Source organism: Armigeres subalbatus, chromosome 3 (genome assembly GCF_024139115.2).
Source record: "Armigeres subalbatus isolate Guangzhou_Male chromosome 3, GZ_Asu_2, whole genome shotgun sequence".
In the NCBI taxonomy this organism is placed as follows: Eukaryota; Metazoa; Arthropoda; class Insecta; order Diptera; family Culicidae; genus Armigeres; species Armigeres subalbatus.
In genome coordinates, this window is record NC_085141.1 from 204,318,080 (window position 1) to 204,339,748 (window position 21,669).

A 21,669-nucleotide genomic window follows, 5' to 3' on the forward strand; every position below is an offset into this window, starting at 1 on the left:
AAATATTTGTAATATTAGAATGAATATCAGACAGCAGTATATGCGCTTAAACCTATGATTGTATAGGCCAGTGCACAAGACCAGTACACCCGATTCTGTTTTTACATGGATTTTTTTACACGGCCGTGTAAAAAAAATTCCTATACACAATTTTTGCAAAGTTGCTTAATTTTGCATGATTCGTCGAGAAATCATAAAACTTTTTTTACACGGTTTTTCGGATTTTGAACTGAAAACTTTTTTTTACACGGAACGCATCCCCCGTATAAAAAAAGAATCGGCCGTATAAGCCAGTAGCGTTGAAGCACCATATTTGACGCAGGTCCAAACTTGGCGCACTTTCATATCAAATGATTCAAAAAACCTATTTTTACCAAAAATATATCAACGAATAAAGCTAGATGGCTTTATTTGCTCTTCTTCTTTGCATATATGGAATAAAAAGCGTTTTATTGATAAAGAATCAACGTACCCGAATAGTTATACGCATAATGCGTCAAATTTTCGCTTTCCTAGCCACAATGCTAAGGATCAAACGATATTTTTTTCGCGCAAAATGACTTTTGTGAGAATTTTTGACCCCTACCTATAAACAGCTGAGCATTATGAGTAAGATTTCCCTTTTAAGTTGAACATTGTAACATTCGAACGCATTTTTCAACCCAAAATGTTCTGCGTCAAATTAGGCTCACAATCAAATAGACAAGGCAGTGCTTATAAACCTCAATAATACTATTAGGAAAAGCAATATGTATTCATTTAGTTTTAACTAACTCTCTACTATTTACAATATTAGTCAACATTATTCCACTAAGTGTCCAGCCCATGATAGTATGCCTTATGAAGTCTTCGATTTTAATGCGTTTTTTTATGCATTTCTTACACGGTATTTGGTTATTATGCAGTTTTTCTATGCTTGTTTTGAAATTCTTGCGAGAAATTAATATTATACAGTGTTGACCCGATTATGTCACTCCCCGATTTTGTCTACCCCCGATTTTATCACGTTATCGACCCGATTTTATCACGTCCCGATTTTGTCACCCTAAAAAAATTTCATTCTTTTTATTTTCGTAAATAATACCAAAAATAACATTGATTTTCATGAAATAATTTTCACCGCCCGTAGTCTATTACGAACAACTTCTGAGTACCTGGGAAATATTCTGTAAGCAATTTCGACAAGAAATAACGGGTACCGTTCACGCATTTGGGCTTTCCAAAGCATAAAATGATTCATATTTGTGGAATGAATTTAATTCTAACAAGCCAAAAAAGAAAAACAATTTTTTAATTTATTTTTGTCGCTATCCAAGCTACTAGTCGGGCAACCCTGAATATGAAATTAAACAAAAATATGACTGGCTTTCTTATATAAGCTTCAGTGTGTGTAACATTCGCATAATGGTGGCTTCAATGTGGTTCTAAAAGGGTTCATATACAGGTTGCGTTTTTTTGTATCCTCCTCATTTTACAGATTCAAAATTGCAGATTACCAAAGAAAGTGAAGTTTTTTTTACAAATACAACAGATCATGGTAGGCTGGTTACGAAATGAAATGTCAAATTTAATTCTCCCGTGATTCAAGGGCCGAGAATATATGCATTGACATGATTCTTACACCTAACTGAGAAGCATTTTGATTGATGTGCAGGGTACATGAAACTAACAAAACATTTACGTGCTACATAGCATTTAACTTGCAGAACAACTGAACAAAAATAAACAAAATGCCGCTTTGTATAATAAATTAACTTGTTATTTTATATCGTACAAAGTTCTATTACACTGTCATTATATAATAAAAAAAATGATTGAGTTTTAACATGATTACAAAGTGCGTCAAATTAGGAACAACTTTGCGTCAAATAAGGAACACGGTAAAATTAGTGCGTCAAGTTGGGCACCTCGAGTACCATATAAAAACAGATTAAAAAACTAAGAAATAAACTTATATTTCGAGGTTTCATTATTTGTACACATTCTATAATAATAGTAGAAAGCTCGTTATGCAGAATATTAGGCGAATCAATTTAGAAATTGTTTTTGAAGTAATGATTCTTTTTAAAATGTTCTTAACTGCGTCGAATATGGTGCCTCCACGGTACACTAGAAACCGTATCTCCAGACGAGCCAGCCTCGGGCTGAAATTCTCGTTAATAAAGACTAAAAAAACGTATCTTGAGAGATGATGGAAATGTTGATGTGGCACTTACCTTAAAGAGCCCACTGGCTTAGTGCCACCCTTATAGGCACCACGGAGTTTGAAATTTGGGAACCACGGAACCAGAAACTGGGAAAAGGATTCGTTGGGTTATGATTTGCCTGAATCTGCCATGCACTGTTCCGTCTCGAAAATTAGCGCCGATTAGAACATTTACACAAGATTTCTTTGGCGTTATTAAGGGTTGTTTGTTTTCGTCAGTGGTCTAAACATTTTTGGCACTTAGCATCATAAGGGCGTAACTGTAATGATCGATTTCTCTTCATCGATTTTTTCTTTCGTCAATAACTCAACTGAATTTAAAGTTACAAACATTATTGTTACTTCTGGTGCAAGTTGCGCCCCAAACCATAAACTCTAAGGCAAGGATTGAATCATATCACTTATCATCTCTGTATACATATACGATATGTAGCATGTCGCGAGAGACTTTTTTCGCAAGCTGTAATGGTAGAGAACTGATTCGGGAGGCTATACCACATGATAAATTTCTTTTTGAAAGCTCCAAATGCTGGGAGCACTGGCTATGATAATGCATTTCAACTTGTTCTACACAGCTGTGTAGTAACCAACACGAAAGGAGCGAAAACAAAGCGAGAATCACCATCCCATTTAATGGGATTTTGTTTTTGCGCACTTGTATACAAGTTTGATACATTTGTTATCATGGCTTGTTATGGTTCGGAACAGTTTTTGCCTCTCTTTTATCGTTGTTCGTTATCTATTGAGAGCGATTTCTGCCAACTAGGAATGGGCGATACCGATACGATATATCGGGAATCGATATTTTCGCTCCGATTAATCGATATTTCGTATCGATTTTTTTAAGTTCGATATTTGACTGTATCGATTTTTTCTAGCGGATATCGGATTTCGATTTTTTGAATTCCAAAAATATAGCACATTAGGCACAATCTGTTAAAAACTGCGAAACAGCGAAACTTTGATGTGCGATTCGATGACCTGAAATGAAAAATCTAAACTAACCCTGTTTTTTTTTTTTTTTGCTCGTGCTTTTAATTTTTCGGGCGTATCGATATATCGGAATATCGATGTTTCAACGCCGATATTTTTCGGCATCGATTTTTCGACAATAAAAACATCGATTCGGTTGTATCGATATTTTTCCGAAAAACGCCCATTCCTACTGCCAACCCTGCTCTAAGGTAAATTGTATACATTCGCTGCATTGATAGGAAGAAAACATCGATGAAGAGAAATCGATCAATGCAGTTACGTCCTTATGGTCCTAAGCGCGAGATTTGCACTCTTTTAATACTTGGTTTTGCCGATGACGAATTTTATCTGTCATTTGTTTATTATTGCTACGCGTAAAATGTTTCCCTTTTGTCTCATAAGATAATATGATGATGCTGTAGTTTAGTAATTGCAATTTGAGTACATAGATTATATACCGTGATGTGCCTTAATTTCGCACGCGCTTTAACTTCGCGCATAATAAAAGTATTTATTTTTTTCATTTTTAGGTACCAGTCGAAATTGAATTGTATTATTGTCGAATCACAAAAGGCCGAACCACAGAAGGCCGAATCACAAAAGGACGAATATGTTCTAGCATACCACAAAAGGCCGAAAACCCAGAAGGCCGAACCACGAAAGGCCGAATGATACAAAAGGCCGAATAACACAAAAGGCCGAATCATTACAAATGTTTCAATCTTCCAACCAAGATAACTTGGAATACTCAAAAATTAACGTTTACTTTTATTATGCTGCCCCATAAAGAAAAACTTGTCCACGTGTTTTGCAACTACTAGCAGCGATGTTATTATTCAGTTAAGGTATTTAACGTCAGTTCAACGTCGAAGTTCAATCTTTCAACTGGCGAAGTTCAATCAAAATAAGTGGCGGTGTTTATAGAGTCAATTTGAATCCTTATATATTGCATAATAAATCAATCTTTATTGCAGTAATAAAAGGATGAACATAACTGAACACTGTATACATATAAATATTAGCACTTTAAAGTGCTGATGCAGTAAACTTATCATCATCAGTAGTATTGGGAAAAGTCAAATTCCCAAATCTAATGCAAGAGCCCGAGTTAAAATCCACCGGATTCATGGCTCACAGAACCACATAATCGAATCTCCGATTCGCATAAATGTAGGAGTTGTGCGCTTCATGATGCACACTACTCACGATCTAATTGCAACATCAGAAGCTAAACAAAATCAACTTTTCCAAATATTACGTTTTTAACTAAAAGCTGTATTTCATTTTTTCCTAATTTAAGAGAAACTGACTTTTGGCAAGAAATCACAAAATAATCCGAATAATCTATATTAAGTAATTAAGTAATTAATATTAAGAAATTAGCCGTTCAACATTTGGCGAATTACTCTATTTGAATAAAAAAAGCGAGCGCGCGCTCGCTTCGGTCCACTTTGTTGGTCTGCCGAGTTTATTCGGCCTTTTGTGATTCGGCCTTATGTGGTTTCGGCCTTTTGTGATTCGGCCTTTTGTGCTTTCGGCCTTTTGTGGTTTCGGCCTTTTGAGCACTCGGCCTTTTTTGCTTTCGGCCTTTTGTAATTTGGCCATTCGTGATTCGGCCTTTTGTGATTCGGCCTTTCGTAGTAGACCCCTGCATATGAGAGTCATTAGGGTGCCTAGTTTCGTTTATTGTTGTTTCGTAGTTTCATTTGAAACATTCTAACGAAACAAAGACAATATGATGCACAGGAATCGACAGTTTTACACTGGATAGAACCCGAAGAGTTCAATCCATACGCCTTTGCATCTAATTTTCTGGCGGAAAAACACCGACATCGATTAAAGTTTACTTGGCATATAGGTTAGTGCCTACAAGCTTTCAAATCCGATGTAAAAAATTATGCTAATCTTGAGTCAAGGATAAAACTATAGCAGCTTTTTTTCCATAATGTATATAATATTGGAGATGTCTTATGTAAAACATATATTTGAAGATGTCCTATGAAATATAGCGGAATCTGAGATTGTCATTGACTTGTAAAACTTTTTTTTAATACACTAGCTCAATATTGCTCATACAATACCTTTTCTCCTAAAATATGGTTCATATTACAGAAGGAAACGATATATTAAGAATTATGACTTGTGTGTACTAAAAATCATAAAGAAATCTGAGCAAAGTTCCAGGGTCGAAATATAGGGGCATACCGTTCCGACTAAAGAATGGGTACTGACAGGTGTCTGATACCATTATCTGCAAATTTTTAACAATGGATGCATGGTTCTATTGGTCAATCGATTATATTTCATAAAATCAATAACGATGTTAAATTTTAAACATAAGAGAAATTAGGACCACTTTTGCGAGAAATTAGGAACCATCCAAAAACCAACAATGGTCTCAGATAAATAACTCATTTTTTTTATGTAGCAGTAATTTGTAATTTGCAAGTAACATTTTTCTGAGAACCCAGAATCATTCTACTACGTGATGCAGTAACAAATGTTCCCAAATGGGCAATACATATTTTTCTATGAACGTTTCAACTTTGTCAGAACTTAAGTGCGCGAAATTACGGTACTTCACGGTACTCCCTGAAAGACGTTATTCTGTTGACTATGTAATCCGATCTGTTAATGTCATACATTGATACTAGCTAATATTGAACCATTCTGTTATTCATCGTTCATTTTAAGACCTTTTAATTGTAGTATTGTTTCTGAAATTGTTTTTTGTTTCTTTTTCGATCATTTTATTTCTTGGCTTTTTATTGCACTATCCCTCTATTTTCATGCGACACAAATGCAATTTGCTACTACGATCTATTACACATTCATACGCAACAAAACACGGTAACAACACATTAATATCCCTTTTTCTGTATTGCATTTCCTGTTCTCAATCCGCACTGATACCTGCACATACCCGTGTCCTGTGTGCCCTCTGTCTCCTGTCTTTCTCTTTTTCTTTCTTTCCTCTGAACAATCGCATACTATCACTGAAACTCAATAGCAATCAAAAGAACGTAAAGAGTGGAGTGACCGCCCTATCTTCTACTAGTTCTTCTTTTGGAACCGCTGCCGCATCGACAAAGTTTGATAACCCCACCAACGGTAGCATCGATGAAGGCCTCAAAGCTCAAGCATTGGCGGAGGAGGAAGCAGCGATGAACCAATACAAAGTAGCTACGTTTGGGCTATTCTAATGTAGTGATAAACTAAAAAAAACGCCTAATTTCAGTCAAAAGTATCTTCACCAACGGCTAGCGGTGGCACTGCGGCTATGACTAATCCGTTCCTCTCGTCCCCACCCACATCACAAGGAAACATTGTAGATCTATTCGGCGGGGCCGATACACAGCCAGCCAATGCTTCTAAAGCATCTGATGACTTGCTCCAACTAGGCAATCCATTTGCGGATATGTTCGGGGGACCTCAGCCGGCTTCGGTTGCACCAGCAGCAACAACGACAGCGAACAACATGTGGATGAGTAACGGTAAGTATTAATGCTGTTAAGAAGCGCTATTAAAGTTTTATATAATAAGAACTTGTGATATGCAAAAATCACATTGAACGATTTTCTAGCGCTACGTTTTCGAATTGCATATAAGCCTTCAAATTTACAAGACAATAATAGGTCGGCAACAAATAAGGCAAAATCAATTATGACAAGGTGTCTTCTATCTATGTCTCTTACTTCCTTTACAGGATTCAATGGAACGGCTGGTGGCCCTGCAACGATAGCAGCAGCACCAGCAAGCACAGGAAACACCTTTGTATCAGACAGCAACTTCTCATCGGTGTTCGGTAATACTGAACCAGTTGGTAAGATGCTGTTACAAGCTTTTTACACACGATTTAGTACCACCTTTATTAATTTTGCTAATTTTACCAGTACACCTATTTTTTCGCTTTGTTATAATTCTACTAATATCGGTTATTTCCTGTTTAACTAATTTAAACTCACATTTGTAAATGCTCTGCAAAATTTTAATTTTAATGTGATATTCATTGGGTTGATACACGCTTTATAGAGGCGAGTTCGTGGAAAGCGTGAGGTTAGCAATTTGAATGGAGCCCACACGAGGACAAGAAACCCACTGTTAAACCAAAACTTGAAATTTAATATATACTTACGCCAATGTTTTTTAACAGTTTCCACCAAATTTTTAAACATAAACTGAACAGAATTACTGTTAAAGAAAAAGTAAGCGTCAACCAAATCAATCAGTCGTTGAGTAGCCTCCAGGTCACAACGATTGTAACCATAGTTGGACGGCATTTGAATAGCTTTGGGGTTTGTATTGCTCGTAAAAACCCACAATGTCATATCTGTAGACACAAATAATAATAGGCACATAAAAAAATCAGCAATTGGATTAACATAAATCTCTATCCATTCTAAGGAATTATGGATCGAACATTTTGACAGTCCGATTTCATCTTGCCCGTACAATGTACGGAATGAATTGCTCCAATATGACAATTTAGGAGAAACAACTGTTGTTTGAAGTAATTTATTCAAAGGAAGGCTCCGTTCTAAATTTTAAAAAATCCAATTGTTGTGTCAGTGAATCATGATAAATTACTTTAGGGATCTGAACTGTGTTTTAGTAAGCTATTAGAACATGTAACATATTTTGCAGTGTATTTGCTTCCTACTTGCGTTCAAATAATCCAGATCTTTTATTTGAGTTTGTTTAATTAATCCTTTGATTCTCAGTCTACGCAATCCCAACATTTCGTATTGATTGCACTTATGATTCCCCCTTAATGCATGAATTGTTACGTCAGCCACATATTTAACGCGAAGTATAGACAGGTCACCAGCATGCATTATGAACTTGGCAAGATACAAATTATAAACAGATTCGTGAGTTTTAATTGAAATATTACAATGTCTGCATTTCACTTAATTCTGCTAAAAATATTGATTCCAAACTAATTGAGAAGATTTAGTTATCACTTTACCAAGGTCTCGGGTGTTTCCCAATGGATAATCAGAAATATTATAACACGTACCAGGACGTGAACTTTTGTTAATTCTTTGTGATACTTAAATAACTTTTTCCACGTAATGGCCTATTCATACTACAAGCTTTATCACTAGACAAAGAGCATCACAGATCACACATCTAATGTTCACTGGAAAATATATGTATATGGAATTTCATATCAAGGTATACCAGTATACTGTTCATCAAGTTACAGATTTACCAATTAACCAGTTGACGATGCCCATGTTAAAAAATATATTCTCGGTCATTCACTTCTCTAATCTTTGAACTGAAAATTTTGAAATATTTAAATGTTCATTATGTTAGGAATTGGAAGCTTTTATGCTTTATTAAAAAAAAACTTTTAGCATAAAGCGAAAAATAAAACATTGAAGTATGCTTAGATAGAGGTTTGTATCTTGCGGAGTTACTGCATTTCTTGTTATTAGTTGATTACGGGATAAACATTTAAAAAGCATTTAAATTACAAGCTATTTATTTCTTTCTGTTTACATAATAGTCATAAGAAAAGATTCTTTTCCAAAAAAATAAGATTTTTTTTTTCAAAATCAACAACTTTTTGTCAGAAGACAGGAGGGAAGCGTGTTTAGCATAATTCATATGTACTAAAGGAAGCTCTTTTATATTATGTTTAGATTCGATTGCCTATTTGAAGCTTGAGTGTGCAACACAATTTGATTTTTGTTTTATTGGCACAATTTTTTTTTATTGATTTGAACATTATCACTTCGTCGAAACACATTTTTCACACATTTAGACATGTTTTGCGAGTTCCGCATCAACCTTCCAATGAGTTATGTTCAGATATTATTAACCCACTACAAATAAATACAAACAGCGGACAATAAAAAAAATGTGTTCACCCGAATCAACTGCCTGTCGTATCAAATGCATAATGTATGAATATGAATTTCCCCAATTAACACTTCACATTATTAAATATATAGAAGTTTCGCAGCTCTTGATATTTTATGAGCATTTGCCAAATTTATAACAAAAGCGACCAAAGTTCCGATTTCAATTAAATTCGAAATATTGTGCTTATTCTACAAGTAGCGTGACGTGGCGTGCAATTTAAACGGAAGTGTTCAAGAATTGTCACCTCATTCGAGGTTACGTCACGCCTCTCTACTTGTAGAATTAACTAAAATATCCTTGAGTAAAAGAGGGATGCAATGATAAATTTCCAGAATTAAAATTCATGCACTTGCTTTCCATTTGGTAAAAAAGTTGAAAAAAAATCCTCGGATTGTGAGTTGCGAAAAATGAGAAATGAGGAGTGGAGTGAAATTAGGAATCAGACATTTTTTACTTCCAACCATACATATAAAAAAATAAGTGAAGATAAGTAGTGCGAAGCGAAAATTGAGATGTGAGAAGTAAGATTCAGAAAGTGAGAAGTGAAAATCGAGAAGTGAGAAGTTAGAAATATAAAATGAATGCATGAGGTGAAAAATTAGAAATAAGGAGCAAGAAATGGATAATGAGAGATAAGGAACAAGAAAATAAGAAGTGAGAAGAGAGAAATGAGAATTAAGAAGAGAGAAATGTTGAAACCATTTTCTATCTTATTTTTCCTTCTTCGGTCTTCTTTTTTCTTTCTTCCTACTTGCTTCTTCCTGCTTCTTTCTTTCTTGTTTTCTTCTTTTCTCCTTTATTTTGTTTTTTTTTCTATTTGCTCTTGTCTTGTTTTTTTGTTATGCATTCTTGATTATTTTTCTTTGTATCCGTTGTCCACTTTCATTTTTCTTTATTTTCTTCTTCTCTATTATTTTACTCTCCTGTTTATTGGTTCTACTTTCTTATTTCACCTTCCTTCTTTTTTCTTTCTCCAGGCTTGGTCTTTTTTACTTTTCCTTCTTCTTTCTCCCTTTTTCTTATTTCTCACCACTCATTTCTCTCATCTACAGTCCCGCTTCTCATCTCTTTCTTTTAACTTATCATTTATCAATTATCATCTGTTACTTCTCACCTCTTGCTTCTCATTTCTCACTACTCACTTTTTACTAATTAAATTGAATTAATTTTTTTTCGTTGTTCTCTCGAATTTGTGTATTACTGATATAAGCAGTTTCTCAAACGAATGGTTCATTTAGTTAACCCTTTCCTTCCCGTGGTAACTGTAGAGCTCCATCAAAATTTGCACCTTCCAACATTCATCGAATTATTTCAACAACAAAAAGCAACTTAACTTTGATTGAACAAAAAGCAGTATTTGGCTCAACTTTATGGTTTCATTAGACTGCACATATAATAAGTTTTGAGTAAAAATAGTGAAACTATTGTTAAGAAAATTATTTTGAGCTTTTTAGTGGAATGTCTTCACTTGCCATAAGACTTGCCATAAGTACGTGTGCCGATTTAGATTTTTTTTATTACCAGACTAAGGCCGGAGTGGCCTGTGCTGCACATAAAAGTCTTCTCCATTCAGCTCGGTCCATGGCTGCACTTTGCCAACCACGCAGTCTGCGGAGGGTCCGCAAATCGTCCTCCATCTGATCGATCCACCTTGCCCGCTGTGCACCTCGCCTTCGTGGTCCCGTCGGATCGTTGTCGAGAACCATTTTCACCGGATTACTGTCCGACATTCTGGCTACGTGCCCGGCCCACCGCAATCTTCCGATTTTCGCGGTGTGAACGATGGAACAGCTGATGCAACTCGTTGTTGATTCGCCTCTTCCACGTACCGTTTGCCGATTTAGATATAAAAACTTTTAAATATTACGACAGTCGTTCTTAGCAAGAAAGTTAATGAAAATAATCAAAATGGTGGTTGTAATAAAGACCAACAAAATTTGTTTAAATTTAGACTGTTAAGGCGACAACGCAATACAGCGGAACGCTAAAAATTACGTTGCTTTCCATTTCATTCCATGCATACATAACCACAGAAAAGTACAACGATAATTTTCCGTCATTTTTAGACATATATTTTTTATCATTTATCATTTTGTTTTGCCTGATTGGAATAAGGCGCTGATTGGAATAAGGGCACAGGACGGTAAATTCAAACTTGTTAGCAGGTAGACACCTAATTACCTACTCTGAACACGCACTTGTTTCAAAATGCGATCCACATTTACCCGCCACTCATGAGTAGTAACCCGAGCCAAGTCGGTTAACAAAATGAGAGCAAATTGATATTAAGCTCTGCTGTAGAGATTATATTGAAAACAAAATTTGATGTCGATTATTAATTAATACAAATTGATGTCGCAACATGTTTTCAATATGCATTCTTCATTCAGATCAACTGGGATGTTCAAATAATTGACATCATAACATCCAATTATGATTTTAATTTGATTTCAAACTTTGCTCGGGCTAGGGACCAATCACCATCATTATATTTGATCTAAAACTCAATCCTAGTGGCACCGAATTTCGAGGCAAATGACACGATAAATAACGCAGAGTTATATTCTCTTTAGCGTTTATTCCAATGATAGATTTGATTTTATTATCGATAAAACTTATTTGATATTACGTTGAACAATGTTTCAAAAGTGGGCTTCGTGGCCGTGCGGTTAGCGACGTCTAGACTCATGGGTTATGGAGCGTGGGTTCGATTCCCTCCCCGGTAAGGAGAAAACTTTTCGTGATCAAAAAATTCTCCACCGGTCCACTGGGTGTTATGTGTCCTGTCCGTTGTCTAGGTGTTAAGTGTTCCGTCTGTACGACCTCTGGTCGAAGACGGTGTTCCAGTCTTTAAAAAAAAGTCAGGTTCCGTCACCGGGAGTGACATTGGGTTTAGGAGGTGGGAATGAGTCAGCGCTCTCACCGACAGTCTAGAGGTCGTTTAACAAAATCGTTCAAAAAGCACTCTAAGTAGTTGAAACAGTGACCCATTGTCACCTCCTTTTGACCCATTGTAACCCTCGATGGCGGTACTTCTGTAACCCTATTATCCAACCTGCTATGAGTTCTTTGACTAAAGATTTTAGTATGCGACTACTTTGTTTTAACCATTCAGTATTTGTTATAAGAAAAAGCCTTCCTATGTTTTGTACAACTCCCCTCGTTAGTTCGTTTATTATTGTGTTATCTCTTAAAATAGATGGAAACAAAAGTTACTGCACTCGACGAAGTTAGTATAGTCAGGATAACGAGGAGTTCGTATGAACGACTTGATTAGCTCGGTATTAGATACCATCCTCGGAATGTCTGTATTATAATGCCGTCTACAGATGTAGAAGTAGTTAGTTTAGCGGCGCTAGTTTATATGCAACCATTTGATGGGTTGAATATACTGGAATCTGATATAGAATATCGTATTCTACGAAGTTGCTTTGAATGCCAAAATTACGATTTAATATTTCTGAACCTGTAGAATTTTGCTGTCTTTCACGAAGTTGCTCGGAAGACAAGGATATTTCGAATCATTTTTGCTTTGTGTCGCTAGGTGCTTGAAAATTTATTAGATAAGGTCATAATCTGTTGGTGGTGCTTGAAACTTTATTAGATAAGATATAAATCTGTTGATCAAACCAGGATATATTGTTTGTTTGTAATTTGTAGAATAGGACAAATGAGTGAAACTTGACGAATCAGGTATCTCACTATTGATGCTACGTGGTGGCATGTATCCTCCCAATTACTTTATAGGAAGTGACAACTTGTGCACAAAAATTGTAGTCCAAAACAATCCCGCATTCCTAGTTTGTCTTATGTCATCTATTCACATTTCAGCACTTGGAATAAGCTATATCACGGTGTGTTTGTTCGAAGAGGCTTATTTTCAAAAAATCAGTATCTCTAAAACACGCACTACACGAAAGTATAGGTTTTCCTCTTTCATGTAGGTGCACTTTTAAAATGTTCTATCGGGGGTCATTTTTTCATACATTTTTGGGGGGGTTAAATCGGCTATTGATTGAGATTTCTATGGAGTTTGCACCAAAAATAGTGAAAAAAATAAAAATTGTTCTAGATCCCCCGATAGAACATTTTAGTTTACCCACTATATGAAAGAGGAGAGCATATACTTTCACGTGGTGGGTGTTTCAGGGATACTGATTTTTGAAAAATAATATTTCCCCATAGACACACAACTTTTTGACTTTCATCTTTGTTTGAACCATAATCAACAGTTGTGCAAGTAATGCTAGATACAACAGGCAGTATCGTACAGAAGCCAGTGGCGTCGCCAAAACTATGATCTATCTGTGCACTGGTTTCATTTTTTTAAATAATGCGTCAACATAACTGTCACACTATTATAGATGTACGGTTCAGTTTGTAGACTTCCACAATGAAATCTGTAGAGAAGTTAGTGCACAGATAAAAGTGAAGTTATGCGGCGCAACTGAACTAACGTGAACTAATTCTGAGCAATTGTATCGTCTTCAAGCAGCTATGGATAGTTCAGTGCCAAATCCTTTCTTGATCGACGAAATAGAGGCCAATTCCCAACCGCAGGTGTACCCAAGTCAAGTGCAACAGCCGCAACAGCAGACAATCGCAGGTGATACTCATGGAGGAATATCTAGTTGTTGTACTGTTACTTCTACCACTACAACTACTACTACTAGTACTGCACATAGACCTGGACCACCAATGCGTCCCCCGCCACCACACGGAATGTCCAAACAAGGGACATCGTCACCTGCGGCGTGCCAACAACAGCCGCCGAAAAGCGCATTTGATGATCTGAATGATTCTATTCGTGTTGCTCTGGAGGGTTCACCTTCCAAGCAGGCAAATGCCACAATAGGGAGACAGATGCCATCAAATGTTGGCTCTAGTGGCGACGCGGTGTCACTTGGTGGTTCACAGCACCCAGCACCACAGCAACAATCGTATTCGTCTACTTCATCATCGTCGACAAGCCAGCCATTAGTTGGAGGTCCTTAAAGCTTAATCATCAAACTTGTTGTCTTTTGTCTTGTTTGTTCATTTCGTGCTCATTTTCTCTTCCGATACCTTCGAGTTGTTGTGATCTCATTGAAAAAATGTTCTGTTTGGTTTCACATTTTGTTTGAAGCTTTGCTTTAGGTTATCTATTTTTTTATGCCGAATCAATCGAACAATTTTCTTTTGTGGGTAGTTGTTGAGCGGACGTTGGGTCAGGGACGTAGGAAATAGGCGAACCGGGAGTCGAACTTTTGACTGATAACACAAGAATGTATAGTTGACCTTTCCAGTCAAAAAGTTTTATTCGCTCAATCGATTCTGTATTTTTCTTTTTTTTTTGACGCCTCTAACTTTTTTTTTTAAATTGAAAACAAAAAAACCCAAAAAAATCCAAAAAGTAGAATAATATATTCATTAAAACTATAGAAACTAGAGATTCCATAGACGAGCTGAGGCGAAGGCGAGTGTAGCCAAACGAACTCTCATTCAATATAGCCCTACAAACATGACGTTACAATTACAATCCATCAACGAGGCTTGTAACGTGAAATTCACGTGGTACAAAAAAAATAAAAAACACACTAAATCGAAATGACTCATCGATATCTCCGCTCGTCTATGGAGTCAATGATGTCTATAATTAAAACCAAAATTTATTTTGTTGAGCTAATTACTACTATCTCCAGAGACATTGTTTGAAAACTGTTTACTTGAACGTTTCTTGAAACTTTGAAATTTAAGGCATTTCATAGTTTCCTGCAATAGCAGAAAAATCTAAAATGTATTCCCAGACAATTCCAGGAATAATTCCATGATTCTTTAAACATTTTAAATTTTATGATGTATATTGGACATTATTTCAAGATTTTGTGGTCTTTGTGGTTTTCCCTTTTTCTGTTGTTTAATATGCTCAGTTCATTCAGAACCTTTTTTATATTTTTTGGTAATGGGAAACTCATTTGAAAACTGATTTTGTTTTGTTAAGAATTAAAATGCATTTTATTTTTTGTGAGTGCATAATTTTATTTCGAAAGATCAATGCTCATAAGGCTTACTTACCCAAGATTACAATCACTATTCTAAAGTCAATAAAGTGGTTTACAGCTTCATGTTCGGTGTTTCCCATCCCGATTTTCACTATGCCTAACTATACTTCTATCGCCTTCTATGTTATTCGAAATAATATATTTTTGACTAAACCGATGCTTTTCTGAAGGACACAGATAGCTGGTGGATATTATAGCCCGTAGGTAGAAAAATAATACAGTCACAAAACGGACGTGCGATCAAAATTACAACTCATTGGAACCTGTGGCTAAATCAAGATGTGACTGCTAGGGTAGGACGGGGCCAGATGAGCACCTTAGGGGGATCCTTAATATCTTTTTAGCAACCATGTCTTTCTATATAACAATACGACAGTTCTTTATCTTTCGATCCTTTCCCGTCCTCCCCTTGTATATTAAAAAAACTATGAGCGGGAAGTGGGAAGACTTAGAAGCCTGAAGCTCCGAATGTAATGTACAGAAACGCCGACGGAATTCTACCATATTAGTCTTGTTGCACTGCATGACACTTGGAGCTTGATTCGGTCTTTAACCTGTATCGCAATTATTTTCTTATACTAATCTCACGAAAAAAGGTTTTATTTGTTTATCGATAGGGAACGGAATATATTCCCGGTACAGGCTCAAAATTCAGCGATAGCAGTTCATGTTGCCTAAGCTAGTCCTTTGAGCTTAGTCGATGATCATCGTTGCAGCTAATTAAAATTCTATGATTGTTGTTTTGAAAGGTAAAGCGCAATAGTTTTCCGAAATATCTGTCGGGGTCGCTATGTAGGTAAGATGCAAATGATCATGTAAATGAAAAGGCGTTTTAAAAAAGCTAGTTCGATTCGGAAATTGTTCCATTGATACTTGAACCTGACACGTTCTTACTGCATATGGCTGGTTAACGGTTATTCGCACGCTATTCATATCTAGCCTTATAATCGATTTGTTCATTGCCGAACAAATATAAATAAATAAAGTATATATTAAAGAAATGCGTTATTTTCAAAACTGTCAAATGCTTTTATCTGCTTATCCCAATAATTAGTATGCAAATACAATCATCGTTACATGTTTCTATCAACATATAAGTGTAATCGACTAAATGTAACATGACTAATTGGACTAACCATCTTCATGCTGTAGGCTTGCATAATATCATTCTACGTTAATCTCTATAACAGTTTACATTTCGAGTATGTTTATATATTCGCCTGTTAATCATACCGCATATAGATAGTTAAGGATGTGTCTAACGATACCTTTTTTGTTTTATCCTATTATCTTTATGTTCCGTTGTTTTGGATTGATACAATGAACGAAACATTCGTTACTAAAAAAAATCATTTGACGATGAATTAACTCCAACCCTACAAATATTGAAATGACATCGTACATTCACACAAAAATAACCTCTGTGGTTACGGAACACATACACATGTATACCATTGCACATGCGAATCCTGAAATGAAATAAAAAAAATGAAACGGGATCATAAAGGATTCGACGCGTTGGGTGACGTACTAAAACCTGGAAATATGGGTTACACTGGTCATGCCCAAACTGCAGCTGGCGTAAATGTTACATCACAACCAACCGCAATTCCAGGTAGCGCTGTTCCCCTGTCAGCAGCTCAGCAGCAGCCCGGAAAAGTACTCACAGGCGATCTCGACAGTTCACTCGCATCGTTGGCGGAGAGTTTATCGATAAACAAAGGATCATCACCTCAAATCAAGTAAGTAACACCTAAGAGTTTTTTCTGGGTTTCACAACTCCCTTTCTACACATGTTAGATTTTTTTCATGCAATTTATTTTTATTCACCGCCGTGGGGGGTAACAATGGGTCAAAAGGGGGGTGAGAATGGGTCTTTGTTTCAACCGCATAGAATGCTTGTAGAATAGATTTAATGTATCTGAGAGCAAGAAAACTAAATTAGAAGAGATCTTTTTGGACGATTTGGTTATCCGACCTCCATAGTGTCGGTGAGGGCCATTCTTACCTCCTTCACTGATCATTTCTCTCAAACCTGTCCACTGTCAGTTGTGAAAATTATCGGTTTTAAGGATCTTCACCCTGTGACAACTGTAATTTAACACATTCAACCACGTGGCGAGTAAAATTTTGAAAATAAAGCATGAGGCAGGATATGCCGATCATAGTAGTCATTAAAGAAATCGATCACTCAGCGGGACCACGGTATACAGACAACAAGGTAGGCTCGTAAGAAAAATGACACTTTCAAGAGTGACGCATATTTTATCGCCACATGTTAGACTACAAAAGTAAGCATGGTGAGACTGTAGAGCATCGTCTCGGTTCGGATTGTGCGAAGATACAGTAATATCCCGATTTTATCACCCCCTGGTGAATTTTGGGGTGATAAAACAGGGTATGTGACAAAATTGGAAAAAAAATATTTTAATTTTTTTTAATTCATTCCACAAATATGAATCATTTTATGCCTTGGAAAGGCCAAATGTGTGAACGGTACCCGTTATTTGTTGTCGAAATTGCTTACAAAATATTTTCCAGGTACTCAGAAGTCGTTCGTAATAAACTACAGGCGGTGAAAGTTATTTCATGAAAATCAATGTTGTTTGTGGTATTATTTACGAAAATAAAAAGAATGACAAAATTTTTTGGGGTGACAAAATTGGGTCGAAAACGTGACAAAATCGGGACGTGATAAAATCGGGTCGAAAACGTGATAAAATCGGGGGTAGACAAAATCGGGGGTAGACAAAATCGGGGAGTGACAAAATCGGGTCAACACTGTAGTGTAGTGACGACTCATGTTTTCATTCAAACTGAATATTTGCAAACGTGCTTGTGCTGAGCCTGCCTTGTTTTTTGTATGCCGTGAGCGGGACTAATATACGTAGAAATCTGCAAACACGGGCTATATTTCTCGGCATAACTGTCCCGCTAAACTATTGTCATGATTTAGGCCGTACATTATATTCATAAATACAAAATATGAATGATTTCAATTAGAATGGAGCTCTCCCATTAGTCTAGTGAAACGCTTTAAACCTCTTACCCGTTAGAAGTTAGAAATGAAAATTGCAGTTTTATTCTACATGCGATTTTCTCAGTTGCATTTTTTAATTTGGCGCAAGTATGCGTAGAACGGCAGTGAGGCAGCTTCTCCAAATGTCACTCGCCCCGTGTGAGTCTTACTTGGGTGCTTATCCTAACACTCCACTGGCATGCCTCGATGTGTCAATAGCGGTTTGTAGGGACCAGTACTGAGATTTTCATTTTCATTGAGGGAGATCACGCGATATTTACATCGTATTCTCTCTTGCTTTCAAAGAAAGCAAAAACAATTAAAGGAATGCCGCTAAATTTTCACGGATTTTTATTTCATGAAAGCGCATCAAACTATTGTAAATTAGCTGTTTCTTCTTCAAGAATGTTACTTTTAACTCGAAAACAAGGAACAATATAATCATTTTATCGACTAGTCATCGTTATTTGCACAGATCTATCAAAACTATTCAGAAATTTAGATTTCAAAACGAAGCCACATTCCCATCATGACTGCTTGTAATGTGACAGGTGACCGGGAACCCGCTACATTTTCATTTGGTCTCTTGAAAATGAAAATGCAACTGTTTTCGCTTTCACATGACGGTCACGAAAACTAGCAGTACTGGTAGGGACCAATCAACGATACTACGCTACGACACTCCTTCGGCATGCGCAGTCTATACTAAAACAGCTGTCGTGCTTCGAGGTGACAATAGTTTTTTTTTCTTCCTAAACAATGGAGGGGGAATCTGCTCAACAGACATCCTGGGTTGACCAGGAAGTGCGGGGTTAGGGATCACCGAGGGAGGCAGGACTACATCCCCGACCCGCTAAACCGTTTCCATTGCCGCCAAGCCCATAGTCCCTTCGGTACAACCAGAAAGTAATGCTTCAAAGGGGGGCCAGTGCACAACGCACCCTCGAGGTTAGCTGCGTGTCCTTGCAGCACCGAACATCGTAATTCGCTTTTTTAGAAGAACACCATGGTATCGTGCCAGCGCGTTGCCGGCTTTCCAGGTGGCCTTACCACGCCCTATGTCCTCGGAAGGTGGGAAGGGTCGACTTCGCGCCTGCTTCCCTCTGCACGACTGGTATCAAAAATGATCATGCCGCGTGCACCCCAAATTGACCTTTCTGCGATAGGGCCTATTCGCCAGCACACAGAGGGACTTGCCGACGCGGTGCCTACGCCTGCCCCAGCCTTGACGAGGACCCCTTTCCGTCCTCGGGCTCGGAACCCGCCCGGTTGACAGACGCCGCGAAAGCGACGATACCATGTTGTTCTTCGCGCGGCCACTTGTTCGGTAAAAGGATCGAGTTCGACCACAGAGCATGACCACCGGTATGACCCATGAAGCCGACTCCGATCCCTTGGACCACCTTGGATTTGCGCCTGAACTAGCCATCCTTGAGTCCACGCGCCACCTTCTATGGAGCTCCGAGACGATTTGGGCGATAGCCGATAAAACGGCGTTCCAGCCAACTTCATCTTTACACATCCTCCGAACTAGGATGTCCGGGGTAGTGTCCAGACCACATGTGGCAAGCATGTGGTCACGCATTGCGCGAAAACGTGAGCACACGAACAACACGTGTTCCACCGTTTCCTCTAAACCTGCGCACACCAAACACTTGGGCGAGGCCGAGCAAGCCAGCTGCGTTACCTGCACTTTGATTTTGCAGCACGCTTAAACGCCGGACACATCGAACCCCCCATGGGGTGCTTGCTGTTCACAGCTTTGCTGGAACAAATCAAACAATTGGGAGGGTTCGTGCAGCATTGTGCCTTATGTCCCTCCAATCCGCAGCGTCGGCAGAGATTGCTTCTGTCAGGGCCTTTGCAGTCCCATTGCTTGTGCCCCGGTTCCAGGCACTTGAAGCAAACTTCGGGTTGCTCGTATGTGCGCACAGGGCACACCGACCATCCCACTTTGACGCTCCATAACTTGACTACCTTGGAAGCGTCCGCTGCAGATAGCCGAACCAATGCTACCTGCGTCCCTGCCGGACCTTTCCGTAGCCGAACGGCTGCGGTGGGCGTCTCCACTTCACACTGTCGCCGCAGTACCGTGACAAGCTCTTCGACTTCGGGATCTCGTCCAGGTCTTTAACCCTTAGATTCACCTCCGTCGTGAGTGCCCTCACCTTGACCGTCTCGCCTAGGACTTCCTCCGCCAATTTCTTGTAGGCGGCGCCCTTTTGCGAGACGCCCCGCTTCAGCTCGAGGATCATCTCGCCCATCCGGGTACGTCTTATTCGACGTACGTCGGCGCCGAGTTCACCGAGCTTGACGTCACTCCTCATCGCCTTCAAAACATCCGAGTACTTAGCCTCGTCCGCCGTGATGGCTAGGGCATCGCCCCTGGAGCGATTGGCGCCTACCCTAGACTTCTTGCTACCCTCATTCGCCTGGGCCTTCTTTTCGGCCCTTGACGTCTTCGGTTTCCTCTTGTTCTTGACCAGGGTCCAGGAGGCGTCGTCCCCCTCTATTTCCCTGGTCTGGTGCGGCTGAGAACTTTCAGCCTGCCGTAACCCCTTGCCACCGTCTTTCCTGAGTGGACGGACCTTTCCAGGTCCTTCCTCCCCCGGTTTTGGAGGTACCTGGCCGGGGTTCAGCTTCCCATCCCCACTACCCTTGTTCGGGGTAGTAACCCTCCTCGTTTTGGAGCGGCCCCCTGGGAGCTCATCCCCTGGAGACTGTCTCCCCCGTTTTTGTGTCTGCTTTATTGGAGCAGTCACCCCCGACGTACCCGCAAATACTTGAGCCTCAGTCTGGGTAGACTTTGGCACCACCGTCTTCGCTGGCACGCCTTCGGTCGATTCGACCTTGCCCGAGTCCGCGAATCCTTGGGCCTCAGTCTGGGTAGACCTCGACTCCACCGATTTTACGGGTTTACACTTGGCCGTCCCGACCGCCCTCTCCAGCTTGGCGTCCAGCATCGACTTTCGAAGTTTCTGCAAGCTCCTCTTGAGGTCCTTGCTGATATTATGCTTCGATGACGCAAAGTCGATGATGGCGTCCAGTTGTTCCGTCGCCACCTCGAAGGCCGGAGGCCCATCGCGTTTGCGGTTCATCGCCTCCACAAGCCATGGGCCGTCTATAACCCCTACCGGCGTTTTTCTAGCCGAGAGGAAGGTTGAGTGACCCACGCTGGCGCTGCGCATTGAGTTGCCGACTATTGCCTCTGGCCTCCTAGGCGGAGACCTGAACAACCCACCTCTTGCGAAGGGGTTGTCGCCTACACTACTACCACTAATTGAAGAATTGACTTGGTTTTCCATTTTGGTCCCACGAGTTGCTCGGGAAAAGAGGTGACAATAGTGGTGACGCACTAAGACACTCCTGCCTCAACACAAACAGATCACTCGCTCTCTGCTGAAGCAGCACACGCACTACCCTACCGAAGTAGAGACACTTCCTACTTCCTATGCCAATTGGATTTGAGCGGCACACGGTCGATTTGATAAGGCCTGTTTGCGGTCACATGTAGCTTTTTGTAGAGGGTTAACAGAGCCCACGGTCAAACCGCA

At 39.0% G+C, this 21,669-nt stretch overlaps 1 protein-coding gene across 9 annotated transcripts in view; it reads left to right on the forward strand.

The window, feature by feature from the left end:
* The window catches only part of LOC134227037 (phosphatidylinositol-binding clathrin assembly protein LAP), a 68,865-nt gene that overhangs the window by 33,227 nt on the left and 13,969 nt on the right, over positions 1 to 21,669 (forward strand). For 3 of the 9 annotated variants that reach the window (XM_062708231.1, XM_062708228.1, XM_062708229.1), the window contains 5 exons: positions 6,192 to 6,360; positions 6,420 to 6,675; positions 6,888 to 7,004; positions 13,551 to 13,661; positions 16,604 to 16,838. In XM_062708231.1, the coding sequence (XP_062564215.1) occupies positions 6,192 to 6,360; positions 6,420 to 6,675; positions 6,888 to 7,004; positions 13,551 to 13,661; positions 16,604 to 16,838 (888 nt within the window). The remainder of the gene's footprint in view (positions 1 to 6,191; positions 6,361 to 6,419; positions 6,676 to 6,887; positions 7,005 to 13,550; positions 13,662 to 16,603; positions 16,839 to 21,669) is intronic. The other 6 variants (XM_062708235.1, XM_062708234.1, XM_062708230.1 and 3 more) reach the window with 5 other exon arrangements.